General features: G+C 44.0%; 1 protein-coding gene across 3 annotated transcripts in view; it reads left to right on the forward strand.

The window, feature by feature from the left end:
• arhgef10 (Rho guanine nucleotide exchange factor (GEF) 10) overlaps window positions 1-23,578 on the forward strand; it is a 340,903-nt gene that overhangs the window by 52,349 nt on the left and 264,976 nt on the right. For all 3 annotated transcript variants that reach the window (XM_078541897.1, XM_078541898.1, XM_078541899.1), the window contains exon 2: window positions 1,925-2,032. In XM_078541897.1, the coding sequence (XP_078398023.1) occupies window positions 1,996-2,032 (37 nt within the window). In that variant the 5' untranslated portion in view covers window positions 1,925-1,995. The remainder of the gene's footprint in view (window positions 1-1,924; window positions 2,033-23,578) is intronic.

The following is a 23,578-nucleotide window of genomic DNA, read 5'->3' on the forward strand; positions in this document are numbered from 1 at the left end:
ATCCATTGTGCTATTTGTCCCATGACTCTGCATGCTCTAGCTTTGTTCATTAGTCTATTATTATTATTTATTTAATCCTTAACTCATGGAATAAGCATTTTCAACAAGTCTGCAAATATTTGCCTCAGAAATCCACAATGTGGCAATTCCCAACCAGAGAAAGTAATCAGCATTGGAGAGAGTGATTGATAGATATAGAATGGGGAAGGCTTGCATTATGTAGTGCCATTCATGACCTCAGTACACCCCTTATGTACAAAGAACTACTTTTGAAGCCCAGTCACTGCTGCAATGTAGGAAATGTGACGGCCAACTTGTGTACATGAAGCTCCCACAAACAGCAAAGTGAAAATGATCAGATCATCTTTTTAAGTGATGTTGGCTGAGGGATAACTATTGGCCAAGACACTGGGGAGAACTTCCTTGCCCTTCAAATAGTGCCCACCTGAGAGGGCAGCTGGGACCTTGATTTAACGTCTCATCTGAAGGGCAGCTCCTCAGACAGTGCAGCATTCCCTCTGTCCTGCACTGGAATGCCAGCCTAGATTTTGTGCTTAAGGCTCTGGAGTTGGACTTGAACCTACAATCTTATGACATTTGGTAATCCAATGTGCTATAGCTAAGGAAATTGGTGATGCTTTTTTTAAAAAAAAAAGATTCTCATTGGGAGTCAGTTGTTTCTGCTGGTGAATATTTCAGAAGTGAGTGCTTTTTACAACTGTCTTGGGTGGGTAGGAGGATAGCAACTTAATGATTCAGACTATCAAAAGACCAAGATGCCAGCGCCCTTACCCTGCCCCAGTAGACTGCACCATCATAGAAGACCACCATCCAGCAGACCCTAGGGCCCCACTGCCAGCATATAACAGCACCCCAATATCTTTCCCATAAAGTAATTGGTATAGCTGCCTTTAACCCATTCAATAATCTGAGTCTGTGTTTGTTATGTCCAATTGGTTCTACTTGCTGCTCCAGCCCCCTCCCATGGTTGTAGTAACAGCAGAAGAGGAAATTAAACGGGAAGGTAAGAAAGAGAATTAGGGAAACAAAATGTAAGGACACAGAAGATGAAATGAAGATGCAGGAAGATCATTAGAAGTTAAGGTTAAGTGAGTCAGAGAGATGGAAGTGACAGATGAACACACTTCCTGGGGAGTACCCCATATCAATTTGAGCCTTTATGCTGCCTGTTACTTGACTGAATCCTGAAATGTGTTAGTAGAGGGAGCTTTGGAGTCTGTTTACGGAACATTCAGATAATTGAGACACTGGGCGTGGCTGAGTCAGCGAGGTTAAATAGGAATGAGGTGTCAAGGGAGGAACCATTCATAGTTCATGAGCAACTCTTTAGATAATTTTAATTCTGTTTTATTAGATGGTTTGCTAATATCTTTTAATACCTTATTTTAGGTGTGGGTATTGGGGTTTGCGCAGGGGGCTGCTCAAAATGGGGGTGTGGGGATGTGGTGGGGGAAGGAAATGGAGCCATTTGGTGGTGATGGCTTTACCCTTCCTATTTGTGACAGAAGCTGATTTTTGATTGGTTTGGATTGGTCAATGGGATATTTGAGTCAAACTACATGGTAAACTTAACAGTGGTTGTTAATCAAGTCACAATTTGTTTTGCTCTATGCATGTGCTTCACTTTTGTGAAACCTAAAACAACGTATGTCTGTTGTAATTGAAAATTGTGAACACATAAGCAGACATTTTTTAATTGACTAGGTAGTGGGCCTGTTTTTACTGTTTTTGTTATCGCTGAATGATTTTTGTCACATGCCTGTACAAGTTTGCACCTTCTCCAGATAAAGATAGAGGCTAACTATATAAGTATCAAACTTTTTTGTTGTTGTTTGGTGACTTTCAGCCAAGATTTTTTTAAAAGAAATTCCATCGTAACTAATGATATTCCTTGTTCATACAGGGGAATGAATTCTATCAAGGGATGCACTGCACACTCCAATGAGAACATACCCTAGGTGAGACCCTAGCAGCATGGATCAGGATGAATTTCCACCCCCTCCTCCTGAAGGTAAAAACTATGCAGTTCTTTAAGCTGCACCCTGTGTAGAAATTAATAAAACATTATGAAATCTGCAGTGGTGACTACAATACCCCTGGTAACCAATGACACAATAGATGAAACTGGGCCTGCCTAAATGGAGGTGGTGAATTTTCACATATTTCAGGAATGCATGAGTCCTGGACAATTTTAGCATTTTTTTTTAAGTACAATAGATTTTTTTTCATCTATTGTGATGTGTTTATGATATTACTTTCATTCCTTTATTACAAGATAATTAAGTATGGAGAAGGCAATTGGACCTATCTAAGTTCATCTGTCCTGCAGGATCCTAGTGTTCTCCCCACCCTTGCACATTGTGTCATCAAATTGCTTCTTAAATGATTCAGTTATTGCTTCATTTACTCTATCTGGAAGTTTAGTCCATATATCCTGGTACTAGAATTGAAATTGAATGTAACTGTGCTTTCCCGGTATGCATTGTACAAAATATTTTCTAATGGAGCATCCTGCCACCAATGAGCATTTCGATCATTAGATGGAACAAAGCAGTTAAAATTTTCCCTGCAATTTCACACATGAGCACATTTCTTGATCCTTTCTGTGTTAAGATGTATCTACCCATAGATAACAGGCCATAACTTCTAAGCTCCAAAGTGTTGTATTGGTGGGTGGGGGGAGGGGGGCGTATACCTGGAAGTATACCCCACCCTAGAAGTTCACAGGTGTAAGGATTGCTGGCAATTGCCTAGAAATGCAAACTTCCCCTGGGCAATTGCCCTGCACTGGGAACCATCTGAAAATACAATTTAAACCGCAAACTTTGAATAATTCTGACTGGGTTGCATCAATATTTAGCAAGAAAAGTTAGAATAATTAAAGTCTCTAACTTCTGGGTAATTATTACACAGACCCAGATTGACACCCCAGGGGACTTAACCTGACCCACTGCCCCGAACTGCACCACCTCACCAACCCTCCCCCCACCACCTGTAGTCCAGAGCTGACACCCCCTCCACCAAAGGCCCAGACTCACCCAACCCACCTCCCCTGCACACTGCCCACCCCCAAAGCCTCCTGAGGCACAACCCCCAATCACCACCACCATCCCACCCCCGCCCCCCTCAAATCCTACCCACTTACCTTATACACTTACATTCTCTCTGGCCTGTCAAGGACCTTTGAGGTTGGCTAGACCTTTAAACTAATTTGGTTTACGGCAGCTAGTGCTGACAGAGCTTCCTTCGACACTAGGCCTGGGGAACGGGCTGCACTGCCCTGATCTCACCCAGCCTGAGTCGGAAAGCCGGATGAGATAGGATCCAAAAAAAATTGAGGTTTTAAAAATTAGGGGCAGAGTCTGATTCTGGTTGCCGCTCTGAGAAAGTTCAGGCCCAAATTTAGTGGCTCTTGCATGTCACCGTAACTGCTTGTTATACAGTGGGTTGCCTTTTTAATTCACGAGACAATCCATAATGCATATTTTCATGGAGTATTTTTAATGCATGTAATGACCATATTGTTAGCCACTCAGTGTGTAATTTTGTGAGGATGTCTTTCCTTCTCCCATAGTTGAAAAATTTTGTGCATTAAATTATGTACTTCTAATAACTGTCTTGCCCACGAATAATCAGCTAATATACTTCCTTCCACCATGGCGTGGCAATGCTGGTTTAAAAAGTTGCATTCTTTGTAGTGTTACTGTGTGCAAGGTTATCTTAACAATGGTATGTGCATTTCTGTTCTATACTATTTCCTGATTTACTTTAAGCCACTTTATCCATCTGGTGAAATGTACTGTGGGCATGTTATGTTTGACCGAGTGAGCAGATCTGACATTGCAAGTTATGCATTATTTAGCTGGGTTAGCTGGATGTGCTACAGAACCAATTGTTCTTCTAGGCAAGCTCTTTCAGTTAAACTGCATAGCGACATCTTTCTGACAATGTGGAAAATTGCCTGGGTATACCCTGTCCGTGAAAAGCATGACAAATCCAACCTGGGCAATTAGCGCCCCATCAGCCTGCTCTCAATTATCAGCAAAGTGATGGAAGGATTCATCGACAGTGTTATCAAATGTATCAAGTGGCACTTATTCACCAATAACCTGCTTACTGTTGCTCAGTTTGGATTCTACCAAGGCCACTCAGCTCCAGATTTTGTTACAGCCTTGATGCAAACATGGACCAAGAGCTGTATTCCAGAGGTGAGGTGAGAGTGCTCTTGACTTCAATTCAGCATTTGACTGAGTGTGGCCTCAAGGAGCCCTAGTAAAATTGAAGTCAGTGGGAATCAGGAGGTAAACCCTCAACTAGCTGGAGTCATACCTAGCCCAACGGAAGATGGTTGTGGTTGTCGGAGGCCTTCATCCTAGCCCCTGCAATCACAGCAGGAGTTCCTCAGGGCAGTGTTCTAGGCCCAAATATCTTCAGTTATTTCATCAGCGACTTTCCCTCCATCTTAGGGTCAGAAGTGGAGATTGCACAGTGTTCACTACCATTTGCAATTTCTTAAATAAGGAAAGAGTCCGTGTCTGCACGTAGCAGCACCTGGAAAACATTCAAGCTTGGGCTAATAAGTGGCAAGTAACATTTGCCCTACACCAGTGCCAGGCAATGATCATCTCCAGCAAGAGAGTCTAACCACCTCCCCATGACAATCAATGTTGTTACCACCTTTGATTACTCTAGCACCAACATCTTGGGAGTTACCATTGACCGGAAGCTTAATTAGACCAACCGCAAAAATGTTGTGGCTACTATAATGGGCCAGAAGCTGGGTGTTCTGTGGTGCATGGCTCTTTGCCTGAATCCCCAAATCCATTCCACTATCTGCAAGACAAAAGTCGGGAGTGTGATGAGATACTCCCTACTTGTCTGGATGTCCAGCTCCAACAACACTCAAGACGTTTGACACCATCCAGAACAAAGCATATGTTTGCCTGGCACCCTGTTCGCCATCTGAGACATTGATTTCCTCCACCACAGGCACACAGTGGCAGCAGGATGCACTGAACAACTTGCCAAGCCTCCTTCAACAGCATCAATCAAACCCATGACCTTTACCACCCGGAAGGACGAGCAGTAAGTGCAGGGGAACCTCCCACCTCCAAATTGCCCCCCCCAAGTCATACAAATAGAATTACATAGCTCGTTTCTGTGCTGTCGAATCTATTTGGCCCAACGCTCCACCTGAGCCTCCTCCCACCACTCTTCATCACAACCTATCAGCATATCTTCTGTTCCTTTCTCCCTCATGCTCAGCTAACTTCACTTAAATGCATACATGTTATTCATCCCAACTATTCCTTGTGGTAGTATGTTTCACGTTCTTACCGCACTTTAGGTAAAGAAGTTTCTCTTGAATTCCCTATTGGATTAATTAACAATGATCTTATGGTTATGACCTCTGGTTTTCGACTCACCCATGAGTGAATATTTTTCTTTGGCTGTGTTTGTTACCAATGCCGCACATGTGCTGTTCTAGCATTTTACTCTGTGACGTCATTGCAAATGATAGAGTAGGAAGCAGCCAGGACCAAAGGTGGCACTGCTCAAATCATCACATCTGTTTGAGGCGGTGTCCTTTCAGTCTTAATTGAAGGGTATTGGCGGAGAATCTGTCACTCAGAGTTGGAGCCGGATTCTTGGGTCGGGGCCCCCAGTTGGAGTCGGGCCCCGGGCTGCAAATTTGCTCCAAATGGGAGGCAGACGGGGGTGGGGAGGGGCATACTGATGAAGAGGGTTGAGGGCGTGAGAAGGCGAGGTGATGGGGTGAGGAGGGAGGGATGCGGAGACGAGGGGGGGGGTGGGGGGCGGGGATGCGGGTGAGGAGGGGGGATGGGGGTGAGGAGGGGGGACAGGGAGGAGGGGTGCATGGGGTTGAGGAGGGAGGAGGGGGGATGGGAGTGGGGGGGGGAGGAGGGATGGGAGTGGGGAGGAGAAGGGGTGGGAGTGGGGAGGAGGAGGAGGGGTGGGAGTGGGGAGGAGGAGGAGGAGGAGGGATGGAGGAGGAGGAGGAGGAGGGATGGAGGAGGAGGAGGAGGGATGGAGGAGGAGGAGGAGGAGGGATGGGAGTGGGGAGGAGGAGGAGGGATGGGAGTGGGGAGGAGGAGGAGGGATGGGAGTGGGGAGGAGGAGGAGGGATGGGAGTGGGGAGGAGGAGGAGGGATGGGAGTGGGGAGGAGGAGGAGGGATGGGAGTGGGGAGGAGGAGGAGGGATGGGAGTGGGGAGGAGGAGGAGGGATGGGAGTGGGGAGGAGGAGGAGGGATGGGAGTGGGGAGGAGGAGGAGGGATGGGAGTGGGGAGGAGGAGGAGGGATGGGAGTGGGGAGGAGGAGGAGGGATGGGAGTGGGGAGGAGGAGGAGGGATGGGAGTGGGGAGGAGGAGGAGGGATGGGAGTGGGGAGGAGGAGGAGGGATGGGAGTGGGGAGGAGGAGGAGGGATGGGAGTGGGGAGGAGGAGGAGGGATGGGAGTGGGGAGGAGGAGGAGGGATGGGAGTGGGGAGGAGGAGGAGGAGGAGGGATGGGAGTGGGGAGGAGGAGGAGGAGGAGGGATGGGAGCGGGGAGGAGGAGGAGGAGGAGGGATGGGAGCGGGGAGGAGGAGGAGGAGGAGGGATGGGAGCGGGGAGGAGGAGGAGGAGGAGGGATGGGAGCGGGGAGGAGGAGGAGGAGGAGGGATGGGAGCGGGGAGGAGGAGGAGGGATGGGAGCGGGGAGGAGGAGGAGGGATGGGAGCGGGGAGGAGGAGGAGGGATGGGAGCGGTTTGGAGGAGGAGGGATGGGAGCGGGGAGATGGAGGAGGGATGGGAGCGGGGAGGAGGAGGAGGGATGGGAGCGGGGGAGGAGGAGGAGGAGGAGGAGGGATGGGAGCGGTGGGGAGGAGGAGGAGGGATGGGAGCGGTGGGGAGGAGGAGGAGGGATGGGAGCGGGGAGGAGGAGGAGGGATGGGAGCGGGGAGGAGGAGGAGGGATGGGAGCGGTGGGGAGGAGGAGGAGGAGGAGGGATGGGAGCGGGGAGGAGGAGGAGGGATGGGAGCGGGGAGGAGGAGGAGGAGGAGGGATGGGAGCGGGGAGGAGGAGGGATGGGAGTGGGGAGGAGGAGGAGGAGGAGGGGACGAGTGGGGAGGAGGAGGGGACGAGTGGGGAGGAGGAGGAGGAGGAGGGGACGAGTGGGGAGGAGGAGGAGGGGACGAGTGGGGAGGAGGGAGGGTGGTGTGGAGAGGGGACGGGAGGGGGGATGGGGGAGGGCGGTGTGGAGAGGGGACGGGTGGCGGGGGGGCGGTGTGGAGAGGGGACAGGGGGGGCGGTGTGGAGAGGGGACGGGAGGGGGGAGGGCATGGGATGAGTAGGGGGAAGGGGGGTGAGACAATGAGAGGGCGGAGGGGGTATGGGGCAAGGAGGGGATATGGGGTGAAGAGTGGGGGTATGGGGCATGGAGGGATAGTGGATGAGCAACAAGGATTGTGTGCATATGCGTGGTGACATCACCGCACAAGAATTTACTGATGTCGTTGACAAATGTGCAGAGGGATACTGGCAGTCTGGGAGCAGCGGAGAGACATCATTAGATTTACGCACATGCGTGGACAGCTATTGACGGCCATCTTGTGTTGGCAAGAGACTGTTGTTTTGTTTCTACATCTGCCTTATCAAACTTTTTGATTATCTTGAGATCTCTACCATCCCTTAGCCTCTTTTCAAGAGAAAAGAACCCTAGTTTGTTCAGTGTCTCCTGATGTTTGTGACCCCTTAGTCCTGGTATCATTCTTGTGAATCTTTTACACATTTTTATCCAGGTTTAAAATACCTTCTCTGCTTTTCAGTTCTATCTCTTTACAAATTAACCATAGTGTTTGGTTTACTTTTTATGGCCTCATTAACATGTGCAACCCGTTTTCGTGTCTTGTGTAACTGTTCCCCTAGATCCCTTTGCTCTCTTACTCCATCCAAAATTATCAAAACAAAATCGACACCATCCGAGCTTGGACATATATCATCATTCCTTCATTGTTGCTGAGTCAAAATCATAAATTCTCTCACTTCACTGTTGGAGTATCCTCGCTATAAAAAAAACTGCAGCAGCTCAAGAAGGTGGCTCAGCACCACTTGCTCAAAGGCAACTTGGAAATGGGCAATAAATTCCAGCCTTGCCAGCCACACCCATACCTCAAGAATATATTTTAAAAATGCAGAAAACATTGCATGAGCGTACAAATCCAGCTATTCTGATAATAAATAAACATGCTGACTCTGGGGCAGAGATCTTCCTGTTGAGGGTTGTTGAAACACATTTAGAAGGTGTGGCTGACATTTTTTTGTCGGGCAAACCTAGACTTGAATTGACCAATACGTAATGTGAGGCTATCCTACTTGTTTGTATATTCCTATTTCTCTCGTTTTGTGGATGCTCTTTAGCTTGTATTCATTGTATATGTGTCAGTGATATTGAAATAAAGAATGGAATTCAGTAGCAAGCTTACATTAAGATTTCAAGCAAAATTTCTGCAAGGTCTCTTTTTGACTGATAAATACATGTGAAGAAGGGGCTAGATTAATTCAATCATTTCAACTGTTTGCTGTAAAACCATGCTGTAATTTGTAAATGATCCGAGATCCAGTGAGAAAAGTTTGCTTTCATAGGGAAACTTTTAACTCCTTTTGAATTGAAAATAATCGAAAGTGTTTTGGAATAATAGAGAGCGATGATTTTTTTTTATTGTTAAATGCATTAGAAATAGTGCAGGTTCCCATCATACCTTTCCAAACTTACTAATCAATAGAAAATGCCACAGTAACACACCAAAGGATTTAGGCTAACGACTGAGAGTCATGTTTATTAAAGAATATCATTAAAATTGAAGCAAACAGCACATCTTAATGCCTCATTTAACTCTGTGCCTTTTAAAACAGTAGAAGTCAAGAAATCTTAGTGGTTTTTTGCAGTACACCAAATGAATCCTTGATGAGCCTTTGCTAAAGAATTGACACTGATGAAGGATCCTTCTGAAAGCTTTCTCCTGCATAGCATAGCAAATAGAAGGGAATTGCCAAATACCAGGGGCTGGATTTTATGGGTGTGTTGCCCACTTCTCTTTTCCCCCCCGCAACCCCTGGCGTGTATGTAAAATATGGCGTGATGATGTCAGGTCGGCAATACTATGCCATCATGCCAGTTTCCGATATTATGGAAGACAAGCAGGCACAAATCAGAAGCCCACCCCGCCTTTTTAAAATGACAAATTAAAAAGCTATTGAGTTTGTCAATGAGCCAATTGTATGAATTTTTTTGTTGCCCGCTGCATTTTCCAGGTGTCAGGTTTGGGAGTGCTTTATGGCAGGTATGATGAGGCAGCACAGGGGTGGAAGTAAAGGCTTGCCACCGGGACAATGGCTGTATGTAGCAACAGAGTGTGCTGACAAAGGTGGCAGCATCTGTATGCTTTTTGACTTCATTTATTAACTCTTTTGAGCCTGCCATCTGAAATAAAGAGCAGTTGAGAGGGCAGGGGGCCTTTCTATTGGTGGCCATGACTGGTCACCTTCCCTGCCTAGTATTCTGGCCTAGAAGTCCGATTGGATGAAGACCCTACCCATCGCTCTACTAATTGGCTATCTTTCTACCTGACAGCTGCTAATTGGCTGTGCGGCACTTGATTCATCAATTGAGACAGTGCTCACTTTCCATTCTACTTATGAGGTGTCAGCTGTGACTCAGTTCATAGCACCCTCGCCTTTGAATCAGAGGGTTGTGGGTTCATGTCCCAGTCCTGGAAACCAACACCTGTGATTGTACTCGAAAGAGTTGCAATCTGTGACTGTTGATAACTCGAAAGAGTTTCCCTCACCCTGCTGAAAATCATAAAATCCAGCTCCAGGTAACTGTCTCAGTTATATGAAATTCTTGTTTTTGATCCAGGTTTCCATAAAAAAGAGTTGTTATTCAAATCAAAGTTGACCAAAGACCAGAGACTGAAATACTGAAAGTGATTGCTAGCCCTGTGATTAGTCTTAGCTATTTTGATTAACTTTGTGCCTCTTAGTACTTGTTAAGTATACATAGAAGCAGAGAGCTTCATTGACGTGACATATACACACTGGAAGAAGGTCTTGTGGCGTGGTGGGTAGCATCCCTGCCTCTGAGTCAGAAGCTCCAGGTTCAAGTCCCATTCCAGGACTTGATGCCCAAGGAATGGACTTTCATAATGCAGCCAAATGGGTTGCGTATCAACTTGTAAGTCTTACCAACATACAGATGCTGCCACCTTTGTCAGCACACTCTGTTGCTACATACAGCCATTGTCCCGGTGGCAAGCCTTTACTTCCACCCCTGTGCTGCCTCATCATACCTGCCATAAAGCACTCCCAAACCTGACACCTGGTAAGAGCAGGAGAGATTCCTGGTCATGCATGATGGAAAGAAATTGGAGCTACTGCCATCACCATTCATAGCCCCAGGCTGCAACATGCATGTAAAAATGCATGTTGCCACAGCAACCCTGACTCCTTGGAGGGCCGGTTGGCTCAGTTGGCTGAATGGCAGGTATAGATCAGACAGTGCCAACAGCATGGAGTTCAATCCCCATTCTGGCTGCAATGGATTTGGGGCCTGTCTCCTTGCTCTACCTGTGGTGGAGATTGCACGCTATAGGTGGTACCTGCTTTTGGGCAATGAACCCAAGAAGATACATACTAGCCAGCAATGTGGATTTGCTTGATTGCGCTTTACATTCCGTGTTACGGAAATAAGAGCATTTCCTCTGAACTAACTGGAATCCATTTTTGATAAACTGTTAGGTATTTGACAAGTTTAAAAATTAATTTAAAAGCATTACCTTGAATCTTCTGCTTCTTTGCTCCTTGGGCACATTGGGAATGCAAATGAGAGGATTATGCATCCCCAGAGGGTGATTTTCTGATCATCAAGGGTCAAGCAGCATGAGTTAAAGTTGTATTTGCTCAATATCAAGTGGAAAACCCAGGCCTGTGTATGGAACTTTTGAAGATCTGCAATGTGAGAGGCTGCCGATGTGCCACAAGAACTTTGAAATGAGAAATATCAGTTTAAAAATAAGATGTCTTCCATTTAAGACAGAGATGAGAAGAAATTTTTCTCTCAGAGGATCATGAGTCTTTGGAGCTCTCTTCCCCAGAGAACGGTGAAGGCAGGGTCATTGAATATTTAAGGCAGAGGTAGATAGATTCTTGATGAACAAGGGACTCTTAAGGTTATCGGGGGTAGGTGGAAAGTGGAGTAGAGGCTACAATCAGATCAGCCATGATCATATTGAATGGCGGAGCAGGCTCAAGTGTCCAAATAGCCTACCCCTGTGCTTAATTTGTACCTTCGTATGCACATTAATGTGGGAAAAATCTGTCTAATAACATAATCAGGCATGGTTTCAGCTTTCATGCTTTTGAATTCAAAGGGCTTATTTTACCCAGAATGGGCTGGAGACAACTGCCACAAGTGTGCAATGTAGAATGTACTTTAGAAATAGATTGGTATTTTAATATCCTTCAGTGGATTACAATATTGAGTCCTATAATATGTTTCATATTTTCTTAAAATGGTACACCTCTACAGATTAAAGGAAAGATGCCTGGAAACTGGATTGTATTTGTAAATATAAAGTTTATATGTTAACATATATAATATATATACATTACATAAAATCTCTGCTTATGATTTATCGTTTGATTCCTATCAAACCTCAACTGACATTATCCTGATGCTTCAAACAGTTTGCATTTATAACATCTATAGATAAATGTGCTGCAAGCAGTGAAGTATTGCAAATTGCATCATCTTTATTTAATTTTCAAATGTTTACAGAATGGATACTAGAGTGTAATAGTGGAATAACAATACAAGTTCAACACAGAGGCGAAGCTAAGTAAAATGATCACTGCTGAACACTGGGGAGCATTGCAGAGGTGAATTGATTAGCCTACATTGGTTTTCTAGGTTTCACCCCATCTCCCTTGATGGTGATAAATCACATTTGGGATAACATGACAAAAGGCACCTATGTCCTTGATACCTTGACAGTTTTGCATGTAAGCATATGCAGCAAGTGCAAAGCCAAATAAGAACGTCCCTATCACTTAAGGGGGATAAAATATCACCAAGATCCCCCCCCGGTAGTTCTCGGGATACCAAGACCAATTTTAGGATTCTTTCCTGGCAGAGTTCTTTTCATTCTTTGAAGCCTACATTTGAACTTTGCTACATTTTTGTCTTGTGTTTTTAATATTTATTTTGTTCCTTTATTTTTTAGAGGAAATTAAATAATATGCAGGCTGTATCTGTGGTTTTTCTCCCACCACTCGGCAACATGCAATAACACATGTTTTCAGCTATACAGCATCCCCTAATGTGTGTTCAAGGGCTTTTGAGAGGTCAAACCTGATGCAAACAATATTGTTGCCATTCAAGTGCTCTTCAATTACTTTTTTGCATGTCTAGGAAGAAGTGTGCTGCTGTAAGGAAGTCCTAGCTTCAATATGACCCATACATTACCTTGGGTCTGAAGCAATCTGATGTAGCAGAGAGAACAATGAACCCACTTCATCATTAAGGTACACAGCTTGGGGTCTTTCCATACACGGGGACTGAAATAAAACCCTTGGCAGACCAGATATTTCAGGCTACAACTATGGATCAAGTAGCAAGAGTAATTTGATTACTTAATTTCTGGTTTCTGTTTGAAATGGTAAGCTTCTTGCAATTCAGCAAGTAGATATAAGCAGTTAATTGTGTTCTGGCCCATGCCGATTACTTCTGACATCTAGAGAACCGTGTATCCCCTTACTTTGGGCCGTTCACCCTAAACCAAGGTGACTCTTACACCTTCAACAAGCCATGTGCATCTGAGTTCACCACCACCTTCTCAAAGGCAACTAGGGATGGGCAATAAATGCTGGCCTAGCCAGCGAAGCCCACATCCTGTGAATGAATAAAAAAAGAGTTGGGGAGCATCTATTTTGCAAACTTAGACTGGCTGCTCCACTACTTACTGTGTCCCAATCAAAATGGTAGGCATTTGACTTCCTTCTTCTTAGGCTGTCCCTCGAAGTCGAGGATGACTTACTTGCACACTAAAAATGGGTTCTCAGGTGACTGAAAAGTCCAATGTGCGACCTACAGTCTCTGTCACAGGTGGGGCAGATGGTGGTAGAGGGAGCGGGTGAGTGGGGTGCCCGGTTTGCCACACGCTCCTTTCGCTTTAGATGCTTGGCTTCAGCTAGCCCTTGGAGATGAGACTTGAAGTGTTCAACTCCTTCTCGGATGCTTTCCCTCCACTTCGAGAGGTCTTGGGCCAGAGATTCCCAGATGTTGGTGGGGATGATGCACTTTTTCAAGGGGGCTTTGAGGGTGCCCTTGAAGTGTTTCCTCTGCCTTCCTGGGGCTCGCTTGCTGTGTCGAAGCTCCGAGAAGAGCGCTTATTTCGAGAGTCTTGTATCAGGCATGCGGACAATGTGGCCCGCCTAGCAGAGCTGATCAAGCGTGGTCAATGCTTCGATGCTGGGGGTGTTCGCCTGAGTGAGAACACTGACGTTGGGGTGTCTATCCTGCCAGTGGATTTGCAGGATCTTGCGGAGGCAGTGCTGGTAGTACTCCTGCAGAGTTTTGAGGTGCCTGCTTTACGTTTCTGAGCCATATAGGAGGGTGGGTATCATTTCTGCTCTGTAGACATGAGCTTGGTGCCGGGTTTAAGGTCCTGATCTTCAAACTCTCTCTGCCTCACATGGCCCAAGGGCTGCGCTGGCACACTGAAGGCAGTGTTAAACCTTGTCGTTGATGTTTGTCCTTGTTGATATTGGGCTTCCAAGGTATGGAAAGTGGTCCACGTTGTCCAAGGCTTCGGCATGGATTTTGATAACTGGGGGGTAGTGCGGTATGGAGGGGGCAGGTTGGTAGAGGACCTTTGTCTTACAGATGTTTAGTTTAAGGCCCATGCTCTTGTATGCCTCAGTGAAGGTGTTGACGATGGCTTGGAGCTCGGCCTCTGTGTGTGTGCAGACGCCAGCATCATCTGCGTACTGTAGTTCAGTGACAGAGGATGGGACGACCTTGGATCTGGCCTGCAGGCAGCGGAGGTTGAACAGGTTCCTGCTTGCTCTGTAGTATAGCTCTATTCCAGTGGGGAGCTTGTTGAGAGTGAGATGGAGCATTTCGGCAAGGAAGACTGAGAAGAGCGTTGTTGCGATGACACAGCCTTGCTTGACCCCGGTCCGAATGTGGATTGGGTCTGTGGTGGATCCATTGGTCAGGATCATGGCTTGCGTGTCAATATGGAGCAGGGGAGAATGGTGACAAACCTTTGGGGGCAGCCGAAATGGAGGAGGATGTCCCATAATCCTTTGCAGCCGATGATGTTGAAGGCTCTTGTGAGGTCAAAGAAGACCATGTACAAGGGTTGGTGCTGTTCCCTACATTTCATTTGTAGTTGCCGCATGTTGAAGATTATGCCTGTTGTGTCCCTTAGCAGAATCCACATTGTGACTCTGGGAGGAGCTCTTCAGCTGATTTAAGGAGGATTCTTGCGATGACCTTCCCTGTGGCCAACAGCAGGGAGATTCCTCTATAGTTACTGCAGTCGGACTTGTCACCTTTCTTGAAGATGGTCACGATTACGGCGTTTCTGAGATTTCCTGGCATGCTCTCCTCCTTCCATATAAGGGAGATGAGGCCATGTATTCATGCCAATAATGCTTCCCTGCCACGCTTTCATGCTTCGTCGGGAGTTCCATCTACTCCTGATGCCTAAACCAAGGTGCCGATTACCTCTGGCACCTGGTGAACTGTGCATCCCCTTGCTCTGGGCCATTCACCCTAAACCAAGGTGAATCTTACACCTTCAACAATCCATATGCATATAAATTGGAGAGCATTGTTAGGAGATGTGGACAGTTTAAGTAAGTTTTATATTTATATTTGTTGGTATTAGGAATGAGTGTTAACTTTAAAGTTTAAATTTGATTTGTATTTCCTGTATTTGTGTTAAGAAAAGGTCAAGTTGAGTTTAAGTTTCACTTTAAAAGGTGCCTCCATTTCGAATGAGTTTTACGACTCTAAGAGAAGTTAAGCAAATACAAGAGTAAAAAAAAACTCTGCTGTTGCCTAGCAACAGGGGTCCAGAGATGCAGGCCCCACACACGCGCATGCACACAGACACACACGTCCCCCTAAAGAAACAACAGTTTTGAGTTCAGTTTGAAGACAGCTGCCAAGCAGAAACAACCTGGAAGGGACGGATAACCAGTCCCAAGCTAAAGAAGAAAGTCCCCAAATCCAGGAGAGTGGAACAGGAGAGAGTCCCAAGCAGACCTTCTAGTTCAAGGAAGGATAGGAACCTGGAAAAGGTCCTGTTAAGTGAAATTAAAAGTGAGGGGCAGGGAAAGGTTCCAAGCTTCATGCTTAGAGAGAAACACTGCAGGAAGCAGATTTAAAGCGAGAACAGCTTGAAATCAGAAGGTCCAAAGAGACAGCTGAAGGTCGGTAACTTTTTGCTATGGGCGTGTGAAGCAGTGGTGCAGTGTTGACGGCTGAGTCAGTGAGAGAGTGTGGAAGAAAGCTTGAATGCATGTGGTGACCCAGGGGAGAGCAACATCGGGAGGAAAGTTTGAAACCCTGAAGGTGAACCCTTGCGGAAGGCGCCTGAAAGAAAGCGTCGCTTTGTGAGAAGATTCCAAGGCGAGTTCTTGGAGAGTGAAAATTGGAAACCCTTGTGTGAAAGGCGGAGTGCGGTGAGACTGGTTGGCTTACGGTGCAACAAGCATCTGATGGGAGTTGATGAGAGATCCATACCATCTGGTTGAGGTGGCACCTGTCGCTTGGCTTCAGAGGGTTGTGTGCCTGACCACAGTTCACCTATTGGTATACGTGGACTGTGTACTTACTGTGGGAGTATGTGATAGGTTTTGTAACTTGTGTTATCCTTACTAATCTGTATATTTCTGTAAAGGTATAGCTGTGGGTAAAGGAGTATTGTAATATAGTTCATTTTTTCTTGTTTAATAAATGTTTTATTCTTTTGTTAAAAGTTCACCAGCTGACTCCTCTGACTCTATTCAGCAGCTACTCTCCATGTATCTAAACAAACAAGTAAAAGTTAGGATCTATCAAGCTGGGTTCCACCAGTTGTAACGTCAGATGGGATCGTAACAGCATCTATTTTGCATACTTAGAATGGCTGCTCCATTACTTACTTACAGCTCCTCACTAATACTCAGCTACCACTTTGCTGTTCCTTTTGGGAAGAACTTACTTTCTGTCTAGTACAATTATCCTGTGTATGTAAGCACTGAGTTCAGGAAGTCATTGTGAAGAATGACTGTGTGAAATCTAATTTTACCCTTGCACTGCAGAGGTACAATGGAATCTGCTGAAATACCAAGCTATTAAGATTTCTACATTGTGGACACATTTTCTGAACATTCAAGCTGTGTAAGCTCTGTCTCATGGCCAATTACTGTCTGATAAAGTGCCACATTGTGCTTTTCAGAAGAAAGAACCAACTTGTATTGCACAACAAGAAGGATTGATTGGTCAAGTGTTTGCATTTATTTGAAAGCACAGGTCCGCCATTAACCATTTTGTAGAACACAGTATGCACCTTTGACAGGATTAAACCAGATGCAACAGATCAATTTTACTAGCAAAGTAAATTTTGTTGGGTACAAAGTAAGGTCTGTACCAGTCTGATATCTAATTCAAGTGCCTTACTGCAATTTAATATTGTTTTTTAAAAAAACCTACAGGGTTATTTAGAATCAATGTAGCTAGGTTTGTTGAGTTGGGCAGCATTTTGTGTGTCTTTGTCTACTCAACCAGTGGGATGGTGGCTGCATTTTCAGCCTTCTCTTTTATGCTCCAGCTGTTTTTAACAGAATTTAGAATAATAGCTTTTCCAGGTAGAGAAATTGTGTATTTAAACACAATAGTTGAGAGAAAAAGCAGAGCAGCTGCTAATGCAATTTTTCATTTTCCTTTGTCACGTTGAATACAATCCTCCAGTGAAAGAAGACCATGGTGCAGGGAAGAGACACCATATAATTGATATTCAGTAACCATCAGGGTGTGTTGGAACTTGAAGCAAAGAACTGAAATCAATTTTTGTTGGACAAGTGGGATCTTAGTCATTTTAGGAATGCATATTGTATGGATGCACTTCCTTGTACCTTTTCTGTATTTTCTACTGTGGCTTTGTGAGCTTTTTCTTTTAGCTTTGATTATTTCATGTGTTTTCATATGCAATGGAGGAGTTTGTCTTGATCTATCCAAGTGGAGTTCTGTATGAAGGAGCAGGTGTACCAAAATAAATTCGTAGTTTGTGTTTCGTCTCTTCCTGGTTTCCCCAGAGCAACACTTGTCTTGTGTTACCAGTTGAAGGATGAACAAAGAAGTTGGTTCCTTTTTTTTGCATTGCATTCTCACCATTTGAACTTTGACCCAGGTAACCCTGCTGCAATGCTGGAAGAGGTCCAAGTAAAGTAAACAACAGGGCATCATTAATTGTAACCATAATTTCTATCAATATGTATTATAATTTTTCACAAATTACATTTCAAAGTTGGCATTTTCAAAGTCATAGCCCCAGAACCATTATGTTTTATGGAATATTTGTGTGTTTGATTGTCTGTCTCTCTACTAATACCCCAACCCCCTCCACTTTTAGGCTTCTCATTCCAATTCTTTTTATAAATCATGAATTATTTTTTATAAATCTACTACTCTTAGGTTGAGAGGGGTGGATAGATTGAGGTTGGGGGACCAGGATTATTTTGCTTGCAATTTGGTGATTTTGTACTTGACCTGTTTAATTGTTTTCTCTATGTTGAACAAAGCTGGTAAATGCACCAAGAGTGTGTGTTGCAATCTTTTAAATACTTGAGTTGTATTCTTTTCTCTAAAGAACACCCAGTTCAGTTTTATAATCTGGTTCTGCTGTCATTCTGGTTGTCGTTGCCTGAATCTTTATAAGCAACAGGATCACTGTTTAAATACTCCAATTGATGTGTAGGGGATAATAATCATCTCTGTGATAGATGTATCTGATATATATCATATAGCTCAGAATCATTGCAATTGAGTATATCTTTGCAGTTTATATAAAATTGTGAAAGTTTAAGTGCGGACTAAATTAAATTTTGGGAAACAAACTTGAATACTGATTGGTAAAATTTCTGTAAGTCCCCATCTTACTGTGGCCATTGTCAACAAGGCAGGCTTTCTGTGTGAGACGGGGACTGCATTTCGATGAATATGGATCAAGAGGTTACAAGTTGCCCTTTAATGCCTTTTGCCCAAGGCGGACATAGAGCTCTATAGAACACCATTTGATATTGAAATTTCATAACAATCAGTCAAATGATAACATAAATACAATGGACCTTTCTTTATGGGATGTGCCTTGAATTAGATGGGAAGTAGAAGACGGGAACAGGATGACTGTCAGTTATTTGGAGAAAATACTAAGTCGTTGTTTGGATTGCAGTCGGAAGGAACTTGTCTTGAGTGTGTACGTCATGGCAGCAGCTCTCATGTATACAGGTTTGTATTTAGTTTTGACATTAATGAGCATTTATTGGGATGAGAACTTCTTGACCATGTTGGGGTTGAACACCCGTGTGAAAACTGCCAGGACTGTCCTGAACGTGCGTGTCAAATGTCATTTTGTTTGCTGATAATGGAATGATAAATATATGAATTTGTCCTACTTGTGTAAATAAGCAAAAGGATGGATATTTGATGTAAATTATTTTCCCTAAAGCAGTTGTCATTTATTGAGCATTTTGGAACAAGGCTCAAAGACTGTCTTATATTTCGTGCCAAATGTTTAACTAGCATAACAGCAAAAAATCTGTTTGTGGACATTTACATTTTCATGGCTGAATTTGTGAACTGATTTTTTGTATGCTGGAACTTTGTGCTCCGATGCGGTATCTCAATTTGACCAATATTTAGTCTTCCAGACACCATGTTATTTAAACCCTGAACTGGTTAGGCAGTGAAAAACTTAGACTTTGCACACTGTGTGTGTGTTTGAATTTATTGGTTAAACTAAGGAGTAGAGGAGGCAAGAATGTTTTGTAAAAGAGCTTCCATTGTTTGTGAATGTGAATAAATTCATTAAATAAATTGGTTTAATTTAAATGCAGCTTATTTTGTACTCCATGCAAATGCACAAATCTTATATTTGTGTTCACCTAGGGACGAGAGTTTGGGTTCATTTTGAGGTTTGGGGCTTTGATGCACTGAGAGTCTAAAATGTGGGGACTCTGAGACTCGGTTTCAAATGCTGGAAACCATAGAGGGCTCAAAGCTGGCTTTAGAGAATATACCACCAGTTATCCACCTATTTCCATTGAAGTCAATGGAAAGAAGAATTGGACAGGGTATATATCACCTACTGACTGAGTTGTGCATCTACAGAAATAGAATTTCATTCCATTATCTTTGTTACTGAGAAAGAAGAACAGCAAAAAGTCCTTTTTATTGTGGTGATATCATGTATAGGCAGCATAATGAATTTGCGGTATAGTGACCAGTTTTGTGGCAACTGCATCACCATATCCTATTGTTTATCATAACACTTGAGGATAAAAGTCAGCCATGGCTCAGTGCAGTGCACTGCCTCTGAGTCAGAGGCTTTGATTTCAAATCCCATTCCAGGGACTTGAACACAATCTAGGCTGGCATTTCAGTGCAGGACTGTGTTGCAGTAAGATGTACTATGCTCTTGGAGATGCCATCTTTCAAATGAAATGTTAGCCTCTTCTCTTGTCTGTCCCTTTAGGTGCACGCAGTAGACTCTGTGGCATTTTCCAAAGCATAGTGAGGAGTTCTTCTAGTGTCTGGTGGTCAATATATATTCTCAATCAGCATCCGTAGAGCAGATTATCTGGTGATTATGCCTTTGCTCCTTGTGGGAGCTTACTGTGTGCAAATTGTTCTGAGGTCACGTAAAACAATATATAAATCCAAGCCTTTCTTGTTCTTTCTTTCTAAATGTTTAGCTCTTCTTTGCTTTGTGGTGCCTGATCACCTGGGCTGCTGATGTTCACTTTTTCATGAACTTGACAGTTAGTTGCAAAGAGTGTAGAAAACTTGTTGCTCTAATGATGTGACCAGTCCAAACTTTAAAGATTTATTCATCTATGGCTGAAAAGTTAATTGGGGTTTTGAAATGATTTAGTTAGTTTTCAACTGATGTTCAAACAGTTCCATATTCACTGGGCGTATCACTGGATGATACACTTAGGTTTAATTGGAGCTGGATGGGTTAAACAAAGAATGGAAAAAAAACTAAACAGACGATAAACCAATAAAAAAATGAAGGATAAAATAAAAAGCAAAGGAAAATCTGGAGTATTTTTAGACTGGTTCATTTTTTAGTTCAGGATTATTTTTAATAATGAATATTAATATTAGAGTAGTAAAAGTACTTCTGCTATCTTGCATCTTTACTGTGATAATTCTTCTTGTGTAAGTTGATTTTTAAAAAAATAGACAACTCCAGCTGTATTAGAATTAAAAGTGACAGTGGCACTGGCCCTTTCTCTTTTCTATAGGTGAAGCCCCTGTTATATGACCTGTGCCTTTTTCTGCATTTTTGTCACTATGGTGTCTGATTTTTTTTATATCAGAAAATCAATCAACCAGAGATGGAAGGTCTGTCAGGACTGCTTCTAAAAAGTAAAAATGCCCAAGTGACTTTTGGGTCTTTTCCTCTGGTCTACAAATTTACTTCATTGCTTCACAAAAGTTTTGTTGAATCCGGAAACTTTTTTTTAACATGAACGTTCCAGTGAGAACCTGAACACTCAAGTTGACTCCGTAACCCCCAATTCAAGGCCTGGTACTTCTGTTGTCACCAGGCTTATCAATGCCAATGATAAATTAGATTTCAGAGCCCAGAGCGCAGGATCCTCTGGCATTGAATATCCATCTCCCCGACTCCACTTCCTCCGATCCCATTGGATTTTTAAGGGAATAGCAGAGACTCAGCTCCTTTCAAGGTCCACATTCCTGGCCCAGTTCCCAGGGTAAGAAAGGCCTAAAATGGGTCACAGTGGCTCAGAAACAACAGGAGACCAGGGGTGGTCCTTAAAGCTGGCATATTCCATCTGTCAGTAAGTGGAAACTGGAAAATAACTTGCTGGTGGCAGAGCGAAGTGTTTTCAGCTTTGAGATTTGTCACAGTTTTGCAATGTAATTCACAGTAGTGTGCAACAGCTCTACTCAAATATTGTTAACTGTTCTTCCTGTTCTAGAAGAATGATGGCTGGAAATTTCTGTTCTCCCTCCATTATTGATGGCCTGCCTAGTCACTTTGGAGAAGGGTTTACATTGAATGCCCAGCAGAATACTGGTGTATGCATCAGTTTTTTTTCTCTCTCTCTTGCAGCCTTCCCCCTGCTGCTGCCTCCAAAAAGCTTGCAGCTGTGAGATGCATCTGTGCCTGTTGACAGTGTTAATCATGATGTGTCAAGTAATCATGTCTCATTGTTTCTTGGCACTTAGTTTGAAAAGTGCACCGTGGAGTCTGATCACTCTCAGCTGTGGTATTATATTAAATCATGGACATTCCTTAACTTCTGTGTGAGGTTTTCACTACTACTGAGCACTCCCTCCTCACCACCACCTCCTCCCTCCTCACCACCACCCCCTCCCCCCTCATCACCACCCCACCCTCCTGCAACCTATCACTGGCTCATAATCAGTAGATATATCATTAGTTGCTTGGAGCTGAAAATTGTTGCCCTTCTCATGTACACCAGTAACTCTGGGAACTGAGCCAGGAATGTGGACCTTGAAAGGAGCTGAGTCTCTGCTATTCCCTTAAAAATCCAATGGGATCAGAGGAAGTGGAGTCGGGGAGATGGATATTCAATGCCAGAGGATCCTGCGCTCTGGGCTCTGAAATCTAATTTATCATTGGCATTGATAAGCCTGGTGACAACAGAAGTACCAGGCCTTGAATTGGGGGTTACGGAGTCAACTTGAGTGTTCAGGTCTGGAACATGGGACAAGATCTCAAGAATCCAGTGATATTTTTCGGCCTCTTCGCAAATATAATCTACGGGCAGCAAATTTTCAGTTTCTAGGGGTGCTGGAAACCCTATCTCCGGGTTGAATGACTTCAACTAGAATTCTGCTCTGCTGGAACAGGAAGGTTCCTTGGTGCCCTGGGTGAGCGATGCAGGCATTGAAAACAGGTACCTACCTCTGTGACCTCCTAAAATTCTGGAAATTAGCCACTTCATTCCCACCCCTGTGGCGTATCAGCCTTACAATGTATGAACTTTTTCAAAGAGAAATAGGTGCAAGTTTAGAATGCATTATCACCACAAACATCACCTTTTATTAACCATTTCAGGGATTGGCTGGTTAATGAGGTATGTACAGATAACCTTTAATCTGATGATGTTTCTGCACAGCTGAAGTTGACAGTATTCCTGGAATTCTATAGACATTGGAAATGAAGCACCTGCTTAAAAATCACCTTCCAGGTCCAGATATTTATGCCCAATGTACCTTGTCAACATAATGGGTAGTGACCGGAAAAAGGATGGTGACCCATTACACTAGATGATCTCCTTGTTGTATATCGGATGTGTTTCCAATAGCATTTTAAATGGGGACAGGAAATTCCTGTCTTGGGTGAGAGCTTCATTATAACAAAAACTGGATGACATTCTTTGTCCTGCACCTTTAATTTTTAGCATGCAAAGCACTGGGTATAATTAAATCATGCTGGTAGGGGCAGCAATGAGCATCCTCATGTATCTGAGTTTCTTAGAAGGGGAATATCAGTGCAAGGGCACCATACAGATGGGTCAGGCTGCACCAGAGGTGCACTTGCTGGTACCCTGGCACTCCCAGAGGTGCATGTAATTCCCTTTGACGTAGGATTAGTGTGTATACAGGCTTGAGCTCTCGAGGCAGGTTGAAGTATAAACCCAATCACTGGTACATTCTGGCACACATGCTGAGATTCTACCCCCACCTCCCCACCAGCCCACTTAACCTCCACAGAGCTTTGGGCACGATATGTCCTGTGCTGTAAAATTCTTTGCTCCAATCATTTTTCTTTGATAGTTGCAATCCATGTCTTTCAAGAAAAATCTGGATGCCCATTGAAGTGTCTTAAATTTGAGCTGGGTTATCACAATCAGAATGCAGGAAGGAACATTTTAAGAACTGAGCTTTGTTCCTTGCATGCTATTTCAGTGAATAACTTCCTTTAATGCCTCTAAAGATTAGAGTGAAGTTAGTTTTGTAATCAGTGTCTGATAAAACTGTAATAGAAATTGATGACACCCAGCTGTTGGGGTGCTGTTTAAAACCCAACAGATGCTTCAATTCCAATGCCTCTAGAATTCCAGGAATGCACTCACTGTACAGAAAAGACATTAGATTAAAGGTTACCTGTAGATACCTCAGTGACCAGCTAATCTCTGGACAGGCTAATAAAAGGCATGTATCCCTGTTGGCTCAGAGTTTATCTGGTGAATCATTAAGCTCTACAGTCCTCAAAGATACCCT

Source organism: Cetorhinus maximus, chromosome 5 (assembly GCF_964194155.1).
Source record: "Cetorhinus maximus chromosome 5, sCetMax3.hap1.1, whole genome shotgun sequence".
In the NCBI taxonomy this organism is placed as follows: domain Eukaryota; kingdom Metazoa; phylum Chordata; class Chondrichthyes; order Lamniformes; family Cetorhinidae; genus Cetorhinus; species Cetorhinus maximus.